Source organism: Emydura macquarii, unplaced genomic scaffold (assembly GCF_026122565.2).
Source record: "Emydura macquarii macquarii isolate MOO-44397 ecotype Brisbane River unplaced genomic scaffold, CSIRO-AGI_Emac_v2 contig_2636, whole genome shotgun sequence".
NCBI lineage: Eukaryota > Metazoa > Chordata > Testudines > Chelidae > Emydura > Emydura macquarii.
Window position 1 is genome coordinate 38,842,187 of NW_027132773.1, and position 18,447 is coordinate 38,860,633.

Consider the following 18,447-nt stretch of genomic DNA (forward strand, 5'->3'; position numbering starts at 1 on the left):
ATGCCACGGTTCTGACAAAATACCAAAATGGTGTAAATTACATTCATTTTGCAAAACCACTAAATGACATACTTGGTGAAAGTAATACAATCTTGCTAACTATGCACACATTTAAATAATATATATCTTCACCATTTATGTCCATGATAAATTTCATCATCTTAATATTGTGCCGGGTTCCCCCAGGATGCCATCTGGGACCAGAGTACCGCTGCATCCCTTAACTCCCTAAACAGGGTTGTCTCCCACACTATTTTGCTAGTGACAAGCAGCAAACCCCGTCAGGTGCTCTTATAACTCACCCCAACAGTAGGTGGAGCCCTACGCCCAGCTAGATTGTATGAACGCTCCCAGAGCCACTCACAAATTTCACAGAGAAAGGCATCAGTCCAGTCACCCCAGCTCCTTGCCCTGCACCCCAAAGTTACCCTGTCCTGCCTGGTCAGAAGTCTGACCAGTAAATTTATCATCCAGTTTCCTCCTCCATCAGCATGGAGAAGACACACCAGTTTTTGTTAACTGAGTGGGGAGTAGACGAGGGTCAAACACTTCACTGAAACACATTGTTTAGTTAAGAATATAAAACAGGTTCATTAACTACAGAAAGGTGGATTTTAAGTGAGTATAAGTGGCAGGCATAAGAGATTAGACCTAGGTACCAAAGAAAATAAAAATAAACATGTAATCTAAATCTTACATTCTCTTACAGTCTACATCTTACATCTAACGTTAAGCAGCATTTAGATTTGACAGTTTTCTCACCCCTGGGTCCAGTCTCTTATTGTTCTAGCATTCCTGTTGCTTTCAGCATGGATGGGGGAGGAGAAAGGAAAAGGCCTGTAGCCTCTGTTCCTTCCTTTGTATTCTCTGGCCACTAAACACTAGTTCAGGCATGTCCAGGTGGGTCCTACTGAACCACAAGATTGTTCAATCCCTCCCATGCAAATGAGTCATAGAGTTGAGCAATCTCCATTGCATAGTCTTGTGCAACTGTCATTGTATTGCAAATCCTTTGTTTACAACTCCCTTGTTGGCTGATGACTGCTGAGTCCCTCCTGGGAGGGAGTGCCTCCTCTGCTGTTACTAGCAAGCTTATAACATATTGTAATAACAGCAAAATCTTATAACTTGATACATTCTAGGGATATGCATATTTTGACAGCACGGTGGGTTTTAGCAGATTATGACCTTCCATTAGATATTTTACTTGGCATGCTTAAACTGGACAAAAATGATGAATAAGTGATTTAAAATGTGCTGCTTTTGGGATACAGTGTATCACAAATATGTTCTTTTAACGTTTGCATTGTCTTGTGGGTTTGACAAACACAATACAAATGCATGTATTGTGATAACAGCAAGTGATAGAGAACTCATTTAAAAATAAATCACAAATTTCATGGCTATAGTAAGAACCTCACTGTTTTTCATTTCACTTATACCCAAATCGTGTGGGAGAATCTTGACATTGATGCTGAACTGCCTCTGACTGCTGTTTTAAATATTATTTGAATTATTTGAATGTACTGTGTTTCCACACTTTGTTACTCATTTGTTACTCATTTTAGGATGCCAGTTCACTTGAAATGCAGCTCACATTACAGATATTGAACTAATCTAAATACCTAGATGCTATGCTTTTACATTATAGTTAATTTATTGTGCTCCACTAAATATGTGTAATTTAAACTATGTTCAGCAATTATAAAACTGGTTTTAAAATCCTGAACTGTGATTGGCTAAAGTAGACATGACCTTGTGGTTAACTAGCATTACCAAAGCCTTTGAAACTTGAAAATATTGATCATTATGCCGAACGTGAATAAATCAAATCTTACAAGTCATCATCCTAATATAATAATTAGTGCGCTTTATAATCAAAGCATTTATATACCTTAACACCCCTGTGAGATAGATAAATGTTATCCCATTTTACATATACTAAGAGGTTAAATGACTTTTCCAAGATCTCTGAGAAATTTGTGCCAGAGCCAGATTAGAACCAATTTGTTACTGGTTCCTAGTCCGGTGTCTAGGTCATTGAACAGTGCATCTCTGTCTCACAGACGATGAATTTTAAAACTCATTATTTAATATTTTTCATCTAACTCTTTTCTATGTTTCTTATTTTATTCCATCCCCTATTACCTGACTTTCATTTACCTCTCTAGCAGTTCAGGGCTCTGTTTCTCATCCCTGCTGTTCAGGTCTCTTCCTTCCTAAATAATCAAATTTCCTCTCTCCATCCCAAGCCATTCCTTTATCTTGTTATTCTTAAACATGGCTGCTGAAATCCCTGCTCACATCTCAGGCTTAGAGTGCTTGTTAATTTTATTTTTGCTTTGAAATACTCAGTCAAAATGAGTTGAATTTGCAAAATTAAATTAATTAGCTGGTTTGTTTCTTTGACCTTCTCAAACTCCCAATGACTCCTCTGTGCAGCAATTGAGAGCAGCAATCTAGTACTCCTGATTTAGAGGTTGTTAATGCCAAACCACACATGTTGTTTGGTCAGGACATCACTGCTAGAGGAATAGGAAGACCTATAGCTGCTGATATGCTGCAATCAAAAATATATATGTTCATTTAAAATTTCTCACCATTCTGGAAAATGCAACTTCCTCCCTACCTGCAGCCCCCAATCCCAAGTGTCTTGATTAATATAATTAATATAAAGAATTTCTAACAATCTGTATTTATATCATTTTCTAAAGGAATAAAGCAATTATAAGATTTAATTATCAAAAGTACTGGCCAATTAATTTTTAGTAACACAGTTTCATTTAATTCCACATAAATACCTCTTCCATGGTAATTGATATATTTAATCTACTGAAGATATGAGCCACAGGACATTGATAAATTGAAGGCTTTCTTGTTGAAATTAGAACCCACACAACAGAATTAATTGAATGTAAATAAAAGTAATAGTTGCTCATAACTCAAGTCAGAAAGCACTTTATTATTTGGCAGGATAAATGTAATACCAAAGATTGAATCTATCCTAACTAAAAGGAGATGAATAAAGAGTTAAATGTTTATTTAAAGGGTGTTTTAATTATGTAAGCACAGTTTCTTTATATCTGTTGATAGACTTAAATTGTTCATTAGGAAGAACCTTTATTATCTTACAGAGAGTGAGGTATAGTTTCAGTATAGGGCATGTACACATACGGCCAGGTTTCCAGATACACTTTTAAAAAGTGGATACTTGACATGATGTGAAAAGTCTTCAAAATATATCCTATTAAATCCTTCTTAGTTCACAGATCATTACCAACCATAAGAAATTTCCCTGGCTCTTTTGACTAAGATCACATAACTATCTATAAGAAATTTCCCGTCTGAATGTAGCATGCATGTATGTGCATGTTCAAAAGCCAATTCTCAAACTTCAATCTCTGTTGTTTCTTAGTCTCCCTGGGATCATATTGCTAATCATTACTGTAACACTTCCCTGTTTCGACAGGCCTAACGTGATCTTATTTGATACTGACATTAATTGCATTTCATATAGCAGATGGTCTCAAATATGGATAAGTTGTGTGGCCAAAACTGTACCAAAAACTCTGATCTATCTTCCGTATCAAATCATATTCCTGTTATTTGTCCAGAATAGATGCCCAGAATCAAACTTTTAAAACTCTCAGCCTTTTAGAATTAAAAAACCCCAAACATGTTGTGGAATTCATCAACAAAGAGACAGTAGGATTTATTTTGGTTTCAAGGTATGCAAAGAGAAATCCCTCAGGACATTCTTTCACCTTTAATACCTCCAAATCTGTTGTCTTCATTTTCATCTGCTGGTACCCTTGCAATAGGGTTATAGGGCAGAGAGCACTCTTGGTATATCCACTTGCTAAGATAAGGAAATATGCTGAAATTCCCAAAAGACAGAAATACCAGTGCATATCACTAAGCACTACCAGTTGTTCTGTGGCATGGAAGTCCTAAAAAGGAATCAGAAAGCATCTAAGTTTAGAACAAGCTTTTCTTCCGCAACTTTGCCTTAAAATGCTGTCAACAGGAAATGTGGGAACTCAGACATAAATGAGAAAAGAGGATTTACCTTATATTGTCCACACTGATATTTATTTTTGAAGAAACATTAGTTAATAAAAGAAGGCTGGTATGCCGGATAATGAAAGAGATCACGTGTACACCTCATTCCTCAAGGAAATTGTACAGAAATTGCACTGTTCATCATTACAAACTATCCTTAAGACTATCTTTGTAATATTGCCAAAGCCACTTAAGTGATGGTGAAACAAATTCAGATTGCTCAGCAAAGCTGGCTTTTACTTGTGTACTTGACTTTTTCAGTAAATGTGTTTATAAACTGCCATTCTTGTTTCCATTGTTGATTTCTACTCTTCCTTCGTTCATGCCGCCTATTTGATTTCCCCTATCCCCATTAATATGAAAAGAGTTTCTTGTCACATGGCATGGATTGCCCTGTGGAATTTCAATTCCTGTGAATTTTAATGGAAGAGTCTTGGTTCTTGAGTGTTTTATGGTGCACAGGGACCATCTTTTGTTTGTTTTGTGTTTGTACAGAGCCCAGCATAATGGGATCCTGGTCCATGATTAGGGCTCCCAGACACTGTGGTAATTCAAATAAATAATTATAATAAAATAATAAATTTGTGACCATTACACTGCATAGAGCCATTGCCCTTCCATGAAAAACAGGGTTGGAGTTAACTCTCATCTTGTTTCATGTTGATCTCTGTAAACAGTCACCATCCTAAGTTGGCTGTTTTTTCCCCTCCCCATTGTGCCAGCCAAGGAGACTTTTTAAGCAATAGTTTTACTTGCTATGTACCAGTATAAATAATTACAGGCTTCAAATGAGCCAGAATGGACTGGATCTTCATTCTGGCACTTTTTGGGTGATACTATCACTTTCAGCAAATGTCAACGTTTTAACTCCTAATGGTTTTCAAAAAAACCTTCCCACTAAGAACTGTTGAGGTGTTGTGTGGGACCCATGAGAGGAGAGGCCATGTTGAGTGGGGCATGAGTAAAGTTTCTGAACTTATTCTTCCCACTTCAATCCCTGATTATGTATACTTCATATCCTAACAGTATTTAGCTAGAAGTACAAAACCTAGGTGGTTTATATTATACTATATACATGAAGTTTTTAATTTAACTGATAAGGACTTAGATTTTATTATTCCATCTTAAAATTTTAGGCCCTAGGTTCTGCTTTAGGATCTGCTAGTGCAAATGCTTGAGCCTATGCAGAGTCTCACTGAAGCTAGGGATTCATTTTTTAAAATCTTTCTGTTCACTGATTAAGCACTAATACATGGAAGAATGTACTGGCTATGTAGAAAATTTGAACTGCCAGGAAGAGTTTCTCATTGTCACATATGATGAGATATCAATAATCACAGTGACATAACTGAAATGTCCATGATCTGTCAATCTGAAACAGTTAGAAATGAATGATTTATACATGGAAGATCTGGGCATCCACAGGACTCCCCTATTTAAAAAAAAAAAAGTTACAAATATGTTGTTTTGCTGGTTTAATGCAATGTTTCTTCTATTTTTCATGTTTTTCCTTTTCTAGATCACCACTAGCCTTAACACAACTACAGCTTCTGTCCTTCAGTTTTCCATTGGTAAGTTCATATCGCAATTTCATTTTAAAAAGTATAAAAAGGTCATTGTGAAAATTGAAAACCTTACATTTTAAATTTAATTTTTGGCCAGCATTTCCACCTGCCATGAATGATTAAATCAATCTTTAAAAAATTGCAGCACATTTATTGATCTCTGATGATATTTTGAACTACTAATCAAAACAACAGAAAGAAACAATTTTAGCAGTTTATCTAACCTTATATAATTATTGGTTTATCCTTTCATGCTTATTTTATTATCTAGTAGATAGTCAGCATTATGACAATGATTTCCCATTCTTTAAAATGTGATGATTGTTTAAAAAAAATGACTAGGTAAAAATGGATCCATCTCTCTCACTCAACATATTAAAACTCTGTGTGTCTTCAAGTCATATCTACTTCCTTTAGTGCCAAAAGGAAGTTTTTGTTCCTATTAATACTGCTGTGTCAATAATACAACTATGGAAAAGCAAGCTGGGTTCTAGTTTGACTCTTGCATCAGCAGTAAAATTGTGTGCTATATTAGTTGTACTACCTGTTATAAATGACTGAAGTTTTGCACTGTAGAGTATGGGCAGCATATTCTTCTGCTGCGAGACTGATTTGGAAGAAACTTAATTTCTTGAGATATGATTCATTACAAAATGTGGAGGGAAAATGTTCTTACAGTAAAGATAATTCAGTAAGACTAAACAGGCAAGGAATGTTGACTATTTCTTCTGTGGACTCCTAGAAACATTTTTCCAAATTATATTCCCATTTTTTAAAAAGTAATTCTCCTGGCTGAGTGTACGTCAGAGGGGTTGCAATTAAACTGTGAAAATCTCTCCTGGAAATGAGAACCTCGAGTGGTTGGATTTAAAACAATTCCAAGACCAAACTGCAATGGGTTCTAACCTATCTATCAGTGAGATTCATTTTTGTTTTATTTTAAGTTGCTCATTTGGGTTTTATTTGATCTCATAACTACTTACCACAATGTAAGTAACTCTACTGTAGTTAATCTTTTGTGAGGGATTCACGATTACTATTTGGAGTTTATTTTATTTTTAAACTATTGATTTTACAAAACCAGGCAGATGTGCACATGAATAAACTGAGTGACTGTGTGATCATATGGCTATACCCCTAATCCTTCCTCACCACAGACCTTCTGGTGTCTATCACTCTTATCCATTGATAAAATGTGAGGTATGCCTGTGCACCTGTGCAGACTGCTGCTGAAGTCAATAAAATTTTGTTTTAGAACTGTTTGCAACCCAGCCTACTAGATGTTTTCTTCTCCAGCTGATTGTTCTTATTGCCATGAGAAGTTTTCATAGTTTAGTCATAACCCCACTGAGATATTCGTCTAGGAGAATTACATTTTTTAAAATGAGCATAGCAGTCTGCTCACACACTATCAGTTGCAGGATTAAGGCCTTAAATTGTATATTTTGGGAGAAAGACCATGTCATCTGTGAAGCATTTAGTCTACTGTTGGGAACTATGATAAATAATAATACAGGTGGAAAAAGAATGTAAAGAGAAATTTTAAAATCCTCTCCTTGGCTCAATTTATAAACTGGGGGGGGGGGGGGGGGGCCGTAGATGGAGAGATGGAAGAAGGCACTTTAACTTGTGGACTCAGTGAGATTAACTGGCCCTGGCAGTTTTCATATTGGAAATGGAAAAGGGAAAAATGTTCAAGAGGAGAGAGACATTTATAATAGTTGGATGTCACACCACATCTTGGGCTCAGATTACTGAATTAATGATAATTACTGACTGTTTATTTAACATCTTTCATCCAAAAGGATCCTAAAGCTTGTTATATTAGATTAGTACTATGTACATTCAAACCTGGAAGCAACAATTAAGTGTAGTCTTTTAACCAGTCCTCTTCCACTGCCAGCCACCAGGTGTTAATCTGGTGGGTTTTAATAATTTGAGTTAGAGAAACAGATAATGACAAACGAATTAAGCACAAAATGGCCCAGATTTCATCATAAATCCCAAAGCTTCTTAAATCATGTGTACAGGAAAGATAATTTTCAAGTGACATTTTCATTAACTGAGCTTCCTTAAAGTGCCACACATTCAATAGCCCTGGGGCTTTTTTAAAGGCAACAATGTCAAACTGCAGAAGGTTTGTTTTACCTTCTTATTGAGATGGTGAATAATTACTTTCAAGAGTTACTTAGTAAGACTTGCGCTTATTGATACACCACCCCGTGACATCCTCCCACGGTTTACAACCTTTTCAAATGTGAATGACTTCCCTACCGTGCTAAGTTGTTTTTGAACTGTTCAGGACCATTAGCATTGGTTTTGACTTAAATGTTAGGATGGTGTTTACATTAGCCTACTGTCTGCCCAAACATGTACTTCAAATTTCCTCATCATCTTTGACTGTATTTCTCTAAGACCAAATGCTTCTTTTTCTGATACATGAAAGACAAATTCTAACATTTACTTTAATGTACAGTGGGATTACTCTTAATTAAGATATTTAAAATAATACCTTTGGGCTCTTTCAAACCAGAATTTCTAATTCCACAGTTTGGGGCCATGGAGGATCACACACGCAAGCTTCCAAACCCAGCCGCCATAAAGCATTAGTATGATTTATTAGCTGAAATATTCCCTGCATCTCACTCACAAACTCAGACTTCCCCCTTAGCTACATCTCTGAACTTCCACAGAACATGATTTGCCATCCCCAAAGGGCAGTATTAGGAAGGTGACTCGTATTAATGATAGACTGATGACTGAACTGAGCATACACAGAGGCCTGTGAGATAGCTGTAAGAAGGAGGAAAGATGAGGGAAATGTTTTTAGGTGGAGCAGCACTGAGGCATGAGTTTTGTAAACCAGCATTGCTTCATTCATGACAGTTGTAGATTGCTGTGTGCTTGTTCTCTTTGAAAGGTGTGTGCTCCAGAGCTTCACTGCATGTGTGTTTTGCATCATGTAACAATGCATTAAGCATTAGCAGAATATTTAATTTTCTTTTTCTTTATGATGTTCATGCAACAAGTATAAAGCAACAGCGTAAGACTCTGTGGTGAGTCCAAACACACACACTTCCGCCACTCTGTACTGGAGATGGATGCTACTGGGACTCATCAACTATATGTAAATCTCAACATGCAAACAGTTAACATAAACACATTATATTATTTTGAAAAAATCTGTTACCCCCATAATTTATTATTAATGCTGGATCATATGTTGTGCAGCTAATTATTTTAAAGATGGGTAACTTGATATGCAAAGTATACTCTCTTCACTTTTGCTTATACAAAACTTTTGAACACCTGTAACTTGCTATGTGACTAACATGACTGTGGGCAACCAACAAGCCAAATACTGGCTAACTAGGAATGTTTGCTGATTGCAGGATTCTAATATAATAATTTTCTTTTGTCTTAAGTCTCTATGCTGTGATTAAGCAGATCCTCTGTCATTATTCCAGTTCTAGCCTAAATTACTTTGGCTGATCTATGGTTTCATGTAGAATAGTGGCCATTTTTTCTGAGTTAAATTTGTTTTGATTTAATTCAAAACAAAAATCAAAGTGAAACTCAGAAGGTGCAAGCTCATGTGAAGTTTAACCAGAAAGACAAATTGCATGAACACCTGCAAACTGAAACCTCTGAGCTGCTCACTGTTCTGTGTATTGTACAGAATTTCTGATAAATACTAATAGCAAATGTTCACAAAGATAATCTGTTTTCATGTTCATTGGGATCTATGTAACCTATGTTGTCAGCATTACTACAAAGGTTATTGTAGAAGCACATTTCATTATTCTATAGAGGCTGTGCAGTGAATTTAAAAGATGGCTACTGTAAAAAGAAATGCACAGCTTATTTAAAAAATGTAGTCTTATTAAAAAGTCACCAAAGAAAAGAAATGTAGAGTTAAAGCTCAAAATTCATCAGTGCCCATGCGCATGGAATTTGGGAAAAGATATTCACTTTGTCCCATATAATTTCTTTTTTGTTTTACATTTAATGCAATCAGTTTAAATCAACCTTAACTATGTTAACCTGGTGAAGTGATGACACCACAATTCCTGGGTGGGACAAAAACTGTCTCTAAAGAACATACGTGGAGATGCTGTCAGTCAGATACAGGTCCAGGATTTATCGAAGTTTTTCAGTCTCCAAATTGAAGAAGCACACCCCTAAATTATTTTAAAGAATTGAAACATATGCTCACTATGACAAATGAAACTTTTACAGGCTACTGGATGTGATGCGGGGAACTTTGTCTGCAAATCAATAAAATAGTTAGACCATGTGCATAAGAGTTCTGGCATGAGCTGTGAATACTACTGATATGGAGAATAAAGTACTACTATCTGGAAGCATTATTCACTGTGATTATGAAAGACTCGATGGTCACCCTATATAGGATGGATGAGACAGAGATTAAACTGAAAATGTATGGTGTTTAGGCTTTTGTAGTTCTAAGGGCTTGAAGGTTGGAAACTCTGAAAATGTTTTTGCTGGATGAAAGCCAATCCCTACTAATGCAGGAAAGCGGACTTAATCTGACCCAAAACATGCCACTTACCTATGATCCTGAAGAATGCAATTTTGGAAGTGGATGACTTCAGGGCCAGGTGCTATTTCAGAACAATCCTATTTGTTTTTATCAGAAGTGTTGCTGCTTGCCCTGCTTAAAAATATAAAGATAGAAAAATGTCGCATCAGTGAAACAACAATTTGGGGAGCAGGCTTGACTTTTGTTTTAATTTGCCTGGCAAAACTATATCTGCAGTGTGCGGGGCATTGGAAGGGTTTATATTTTCTTACTCCAGAAAAAGTCCACCACTTCACTTTTGAAGAAACTGTGAAAGGGATAGGTAGCCAAGGAAGAGGAAGCTGAAAATTAAAACACGGAGGTTGCTGAATCTCCGGTGTGCAGTAGAACTGAATATGCATTCAACCAATTAGAGTTTAATTTGTTTAGGGTAATTGTTTAATAGCCGGTTTGAATTTTATAATTTTTATATATAAATGTTCATTTGAGCCTATTTGGCTCTCTTTCAGATTATATAAATTACTCAATTCAAATAAATAAATAAAACCAATTAGAATAGATATAACTATTTATTTATATACTTATTAATGTCCTATAAGAGTCTAGGTATGTGGATGGAAGTACTTGTGAAAGTTCTGTCTGGATAGATAAGGAAATGCAATTGCTTTTTTGCCACCTACACCTATTTTATAATATACTTGTGCCTTTCATGTACTTCTAAATGTTCTTGTTGATATTTTTCCCCTTCTTATAGTGACTAAGTACTTACACCCATGGGAATATTCTCACGAGGCTTTTTGGCCCTTCCCACCTGTACTGTTGGCACATTATATAAGAGGTGTGTGGTTTAGTGTCTACATGCTAGTTCATAGCCGGGAACTCTTGGTTTCTAATCAAAGGTTGGAAAATGACCTTTTTACTGCTGGTACTTCTTTCCCTGTCTGCCTTCCTGGTTCTCTACTGCTTTATCCCTTTCTCACATTGTTGAGCTGCTCTTTATCACATGCTGTGTTTCTCCCTAAGTTGTTCCATTTTACCCTGCCCAAACCTCTATCTTACCCTGCCCAAACCTCCCTCAGATGATCACCCTTATGTAAAAGCTCTGTAGAATTAAATAGGAATGAAAACTGTAGTGTTCTATAGAAATGTAATAGATTGTATAGAAATGACTCTATAAACCCCTATCTATTATCATTCTCTATTAAATTTATTCTACAGATTATTTTTAGCCTTCCTATAAAATTATCTATTAAATTAAATAGGATGGCTTGAAAAAAAACTAAAGAAAGGTTATCAATTTCTATAAAACTCTATTGGAATTGTCATCAGAACAGGACCTCACTCTCTTTTTTCAACTGCCACTGGCCCCTCCCCACTTACGAACTCCCTCTGCTTTCTTCCCATTGCCACCCACCTGATTGTCCTCTCCCTTCAAAGAAGGCTGAGGATGCAGTATTAAAATAAAATTTAAAAGGTCACATTTTACATTTATACATATATAATTAAATATATTTAATATAAAGTGTAACTGCAAAAAAAATTAAGCTAACAGTTTGATCATTCTCAATTTTTACCTTCCACTATTGCAACTTTTTTTTCTGCATGGTGAGATGAGTCAAGGCAAAATCATCTCAGCCTTCAGTTTGAATTTCCTCACTTTTGTAAATTTATCAGACCTTTGACTTTCCTTAACTATAGTAATGTAATTATTTTGAGCTAGATAGCTTTTATTTTTACAGTAGCATTTTTAAAAAAGGGGAAAAAAGTGTACGTTAAGAAAGAAAGAAAGAAAAAGAAAGAAGCTATAGGTAATGAAATATTCTTGATTACTCTATGAACATTTACTCTATCTTCCACAATGCCTGTTTGTTTCTCAGTCTACTGCATAAATATGTGTAGAGGACAATTTTAATATGCCTTTCATTAGCACATAAGTAGGAATCATTAATTCGTATGTGGATCCTTGAATGATAGACTGTAATGACTCCAAAAGGCTCTCACGTCATGCCCTGCTCAGAGATGTTGAGTTAATGAATCACTGACCTAATAGTCTCTATTACTCTTCCTGAACCATTGAGATCGATAGGGTCAATGTGAGGACACCTCTGGCTCAGTAAGTCCACATACCAAGAATCCACGTGACATTTCTCAGGCGAGAATGCACTGAGCTTGTCTAATATCTGTAGTAAAGCCAAGCAATTCACTTGTTTTATTTATTATTGCATTTTTGCAGTGGTAATTTGTTTTATTACCATCATGAGTCCTGCAGAATTGTATTTTAAAACATAACTTGTTATTAAATAAGTGATCAAAATACTTTTTTGATTGTCATAAATTTACATTATCCAAATGATTTTGGGGTTTTTTTTTAACAAAATCCTCAAATGTGCCTAGGGATGAGGCCTTATATGCCAATATTTTATACTTGGCTCTTCTATTAACTTCAGTACATGAGAAATCACAATGGATAATTGTGATCTTAAAGGGAAAGAAACAAGCTAGATGTTCTTCTTCAAGTAGATGCAGCCACGTATTCTACTTAGGTGTGTGTGCACCCAGTGCACTGGACCCAGAGAATTTTGCCTAGGAGTACCCGTATAGAGGTGGTCTTGCACCTTGTTGCTGTAGCCCCTCCCAAAGCTATATGGGGCAGCACCGTCCCAACCCTCCTGAAGCACCTGGCATTGGCCAGTGTCAGAAGACACAATAATGGGCTAGATGGTCTGATCCAGTATGGCCATTCTTATGTTCTTATGAAGGTGGATCAGGCCAAGCTCATCCTCATTGCCCTGGTGTGGCTGAGGCATTACTGGTTCTTTGACATTCTTGTGCGTCAGTGCTTAGTTCATTGAAAGTGCATCTCGCAGCAATATCAGCATTTCATCCCCTCTCCAGGGAAGATCAGTCTTTTCCAATCCCATGGTAGCAAAGTTCTTAAAATAACTTCTTTGCCTACATCCCCCCCGGTCCGAGAGCTGGTTCCTCTGTGGGATCTTAACACAGTCCTAGCAGCAATGATGGGTCGCCCATTTGAGGCCTTAGCATCTTGTCCCTTTCCACTCTTGTCAGAAAACTGCATTCCTTGTAGCGATGACAGCCACAAGGAGAGTGTGTGATTTGCAGACTCTGGCAAATCCTCCTTATACACAATTCTCCAAAGACAAGGTTTCTTTACAACCACACCCAACATTTTTGTCTAAAGGGGTCTCTCAGTTTCATTTGAACCAGGTAGTATACTTACCTGTATTCTTTTATAAGCTGCATTCATCTCCACAGGAGCAGCATCTCCCTACATTAGATGTCAGGTGATGTCTAATCTTCTATCTGGATAGGACTAAACCATTTCATGCTTCACCTTGCCTGTTTGTGTCCTATGCAGATCACATAATGGGGCAAACAGTCTCTTTGCAGATCATCTCTAAATGGATAACATCCATCCTACATATGAGATCGCTTCAGCTACGCGCCACTCAGGTGCAAGCTCATTTGATGAGAGTACAAGCAATGTCAATACTATTACTCAGTGACATGTCCATATTGGACACTTGCAGGACTGCTACATGGTCATCCATGCATAGATTTATGAACCATTATGCGATCACTGCATCTTCGAGGATGGATGCAAGTTTTAGAAGGATGGTCCTGCAATCCTTATTTAGGTAGACTCTAAGACATGCCTGCTGGCAGGGGTACTGATTGTGAGTCACCTAAATGGAATACACAGCTGCATCTACTTGAAGAAGAAGAAACGGTTACTTACTGTAACTGTAGTTCTTCAAGATGTGATAGAGATGTATATTCCACAACCACCCTCCATCCCCTCTGTATCAGAGTCTCATCTCATGGATATTCAGTGCAAAGGAACTGAAGGAGCATCAGGACGGTGCTGCCTCATACAGCCAAGGAAAGGGCTACAGCCATGAGGCATGAGCGCTGCCCCTTCTTCAGCTCCAGCACTCTGGGCATGCATGCACCTAAGTGGAATAAACATATGCATCATATCTCAAAGAACCACAGTGACAATAAGTAACCATTTCATCTTGTTGCGTAATCAGTGCTGCTGTAATAATTACCTTTTTCACTGAACTCTGCTGAAAGAACTTGCTCCATGTATTTCTTTAGCAGAAAGGATGATCTTAGGGCTGTGAAAATTTCTCCAGCCACTGAGGAGTAGCACCTGGAATGGTTCCATGGAGCAGCTGTGTGAGAAAAGGATTCCTCCTTTTTCCTAATCTGTGCATCCCCATAGTATCTTGCTCAACTTCTTGGAGTCTTATGAGTGAATTTGGCCCTTATTTGTAAGAATTTGTAGACTTTTTTGTGGTTATTCTGTATTGTTTGTTTGTGTAATATAGTTCTGTTGACAGGTGTCACATTGACTGTACTGCACTGAAATTATCTTTTTATCTACTAGTCAGGGACAGACCAGTTAGTGGGAGGGAAAACTTCCATACATTTTCCAGCTTTCACCTGGAGAAGCCACCTTCAGTGCTTAGATCATTCAGTCTCCCTCTCCATTTGGTTTTGTTCACTTTTTTGACTGTGAACAAAGGATGCCAACTATAGCCCATTATGGTGGTTTTATGGGGACACTGGACATGTCCATGTGCAGCTGGACTCAGACAAGCAATTTGTTTTAGATATATTACCAAACAGCCACCATACAATGTTCACCGTAGCTAAAATGAAAAATCAACCTCTGCTGAAGGGAATTTGAGAAATCTGACCTTTTTACCAAAAAAGTCCTTAGTGAAAATATATAGGTTGTAAATTACATGTAATGTGAAAGAATAAAGGTAAGTAATATCATCTGACACATTTAACATTACATAAATGTAAATGTTGTTTATTCATTTTGCTGAATTATACGAGGAAAGCTTGCTCAGATACCTAGGGTTAAAAAATATGAAGGTTAAAAATAAATGCCTTATTTAAAAGACATTTTAATGGGGCTGTAATAAATTATTTGTATGGCTTGTTGGTTAGTCCAAATACTAATCCAGATATTACTAGTTCAAATACAAGTCCAAATACTACTTTTATGCCAGTGCTTCTCAGCCATTGTTCAGAAATAAATCGTAATTATTGGAAATTTAGCAGAAGGAGAAAAGCAGAAAATATAAATAGGGACAAACCCTTAGCATTTTCTTTTAGGGCATTGAATCTGAATCTCTTCCTTGTGGTAAAAAGTATCTTCTGGAAGCAGAAGCACATGCCATTATGGAATTAGTTGTTCGAAATAATAAATGCTGGATTATAGGCAGACTTTAAACTTAATCCCGCTTGCAGCATTGTATTAAAATAATACTTTTGTATGATTAAAATTGTCCATTTTATTAGACCATAACTGCTTTGGTCAATATAACTTTAAAAAAAGTTTCCACTTCTGAATAGTGTAATGTAGATTTTACAAACAAATATTATAGAAAACTGCAGTTTAAAAATGTGCTGGAGTAAGAAAGCCTTTTCCATTCAATCCAGAAACAGGACTCAGGTGAAAACTCATTACCCAAATGTGGATCCCACACATGACAATGTGTTTCATTTTCATTAGACCAGGAGGATAGCTCCAGCCTTTAGGATATGTGGAGCACACAGTGACACCTACTGTAAAGTTGCACAAGTGTTTCTATTCTAAAGGGCCATTTTCACATGCTTTGTCAAATATTTACCTTTTGGACTGAAATTTTGCTCATATGTTCTCAGTTTACAACTGGATCTTTTAAAAAAAAGTGTGAGAAAAAACAATTCAGCTATTTTAAAAAACAAAGTTTAAAAAAAAACAAATCACTTTTGCCAATATAAAAAAAAGTTGCAACTTTTTATCCTTGTACAGTTGTAGCACCTCAGCAGGATGTGATAGAAACCTGAAATTTGACAGAGTTGCCTTTCAGTAGGCTGGTAAAAATTGTTTTTAATTTGTCAGAGATATAAGTGTTTTAAAAATGTACAACATTCATAAACATTGGGGTTTCTTTATCCTAAACTCATAACCTGCCAAGGGTTCCATTTGAATTTCACGTGCGTGTGTAAGTTGACTGAAAATTCTCACTCAGTATGTGATTTCATGGTATTCTATTGACTGTGCATATGTGTGTGTCAAAAAATAGAGTGGAATTTCATTTTTAATGTGTGTGTGTCTCCAAGAGCCTCCAGCTGGATCCCTTTAATATTTCCATTTTAAGCTTATATTGTAATTCCTTGACTAATTAAGAATAGAAGTAACTTTCCAATATTCTTTGGATTCTTTTCTGAGCACTAAGAGAGGCCACCTTACTACGTTTGATATCCATATTCACACAACTGTAAAAGAATGGGTGCAAATCAGACAATCCAGATAGTGGAGCTATGCAGTAAGCAAAACCCAGTAATCAAGCCACAAAGATAATACAAGAAATTACCTTAAACTTGGCCATAGTAAGTTTTCAGAATGTAAATGTCTCCTGAATCTTCCTTTGACCAGCAAACTGAAAGTTCACATGGATTTCAAAATCCACCTACTGCAGTAGAACAAAGAGCAGAAAGCATCTCAATTAGCTCAAACAACATATGTCTGCAGCTCCTGGAAAACAAAATAAAAGCTGCCAACTCAGTATAAAACTCTTGGGTCTACATAAAGGAATGGAAAATCTCAATCCAATGAGCTTTTTTCCTGAATGAATCTTAAAACTACAAGAGTTACAGATAAATGAAATAAGATAAAAATAGAGAGAGCCCATCGGGTGCTGCAAGAAGTGGCTTTCACCTTGACCTGTCATTATTGGTCTACATAATATTAAAGACAGGGAACCCATTTCACAGACTACTATATGTGAGAGAAATCTTACTGACTTAAAAAGGGAAAAACTCATTTTCCAGGATCTTTCTCCCCTTTTACAGAGGCAGAGAGCTTTATTCAGGCCAGGAAGGAAACTACTCAGAGATAAAGGCATTAGTTATATTGCCTTATATCCGGCAAACCCTAAAACTCCTCATATTCCCAACTATCCATCTTTCTATCTGAGCAAGACTACTACATACACAGAGATAGAATTAGGTACCTAACCCCACTCAAGAGTACATCTGACTGTACTGATTATTAGCATAATCTGTTTAACAGGTTCAAATAGCATAATTTGAATTTTGCCCTACTTCATGTTATTAAATATAAAATTCCATACCTCTGGAAAAGCTCCCTCACCTAGAAATACAGGGCCTGATCGAAAACTTATTGACATCTGTGGGATTCAGGCCCATAATAAGGATATACAAAGAGAGGAGAGAAAGGGCTGTAACCTTGCTATATTATTGTTTATTGTCAATTTGTTGGGAACCACTATAAGAATATTACTGAATATTTAATACTGCTCCTTTGATCATTTTAATGACTAGATTTATGCTCTGTCTTTAGCTGTGACTATTTACTAACCAATCTACCTCACTTCGCCCTCAGAAGTATATTATATACAGTCTTAGTGTATTTAAGAACCTGGTTAAATTTAAAAGTATCATTTAATTATTCATCTGGCAACAGACACATTATGCCCAATAGCTGACCTATTGGAAGAAGTAACATTATACATAGGTGAGCCTGTTTAGACAAGAATTCATTGGCTACAGACAGGAGGCAAAATGCAACCTTCAAGCTCATCTCTTTTGCATTCTTTAAAATTCTAGACATTAAATGCTAAGGTCATTAAGCACTTGGTAACTTGTCACAAAGTTCTCTCTTTTATTAAGAAAGATAAAGTGGTATTATTGGAATTCAGGAAATCCATCTACATATCTCTGAACACAATAGGCTGAAAAGAGATTGGATGGGACAATTTGCTGCATCCTAAGCACCTCAAAGGGATGTAGCTATATTAGTACATATAAACTTAACTCTTATTCTTACTTCAGCCATTACAGAACAGAGGGGATATTACATTCTGGCTTTCTCACACATTTGCTGGCAATAACATGAATAATGGGGGTATACAAGCTCTCCTCCTACCCCCAATTAATCTCTCAATTTCTGTCAGATGTATTTACCAATTACTTATCTTCCAAACAATTTTTTTCTATAGGAGATTTAATGTTGTACGAAAAGCCAAATTAGATACAATTATCCTCAATTTCCAGACTAAAACAAAATTCTAAAATTTTCAGTTCTTTTTTTATGGAACAAGACTTAGTTACTATATGGAGAAACATAAAACCATATGGTAAAGACTTTATTTTCCATTCCAAAGTTCATGATGCTCATCTAGAACAGTTTGGAATCTCACTAAAGTTGAAACATCCTTAAAATGCTCA

At 36.4% G+C, this 18,447-nt stretch overlaps 1 protein-coding gene across 1 annotated transcript in view; it reads left to right on the forward strand.

The window, feature by feature from the left end:
• RELN (reelin) overlaps positions 1-18,447 on the forward strand; it is a 434,942-nt gene that overhangs the window by 200,358 nt on the left and 216,137 nt on the right. Inside the window, exon 8 of the mRNA XM_067564502.1 lies at positions 5,582-5,633. Coding sequence (XP_067420603.1) covers positions 5,582-5,633 — 52 coding nt within the window. The remainder of the gene's footprint in view (positions 1-5,581; positions 5,634-18,447) is intronic.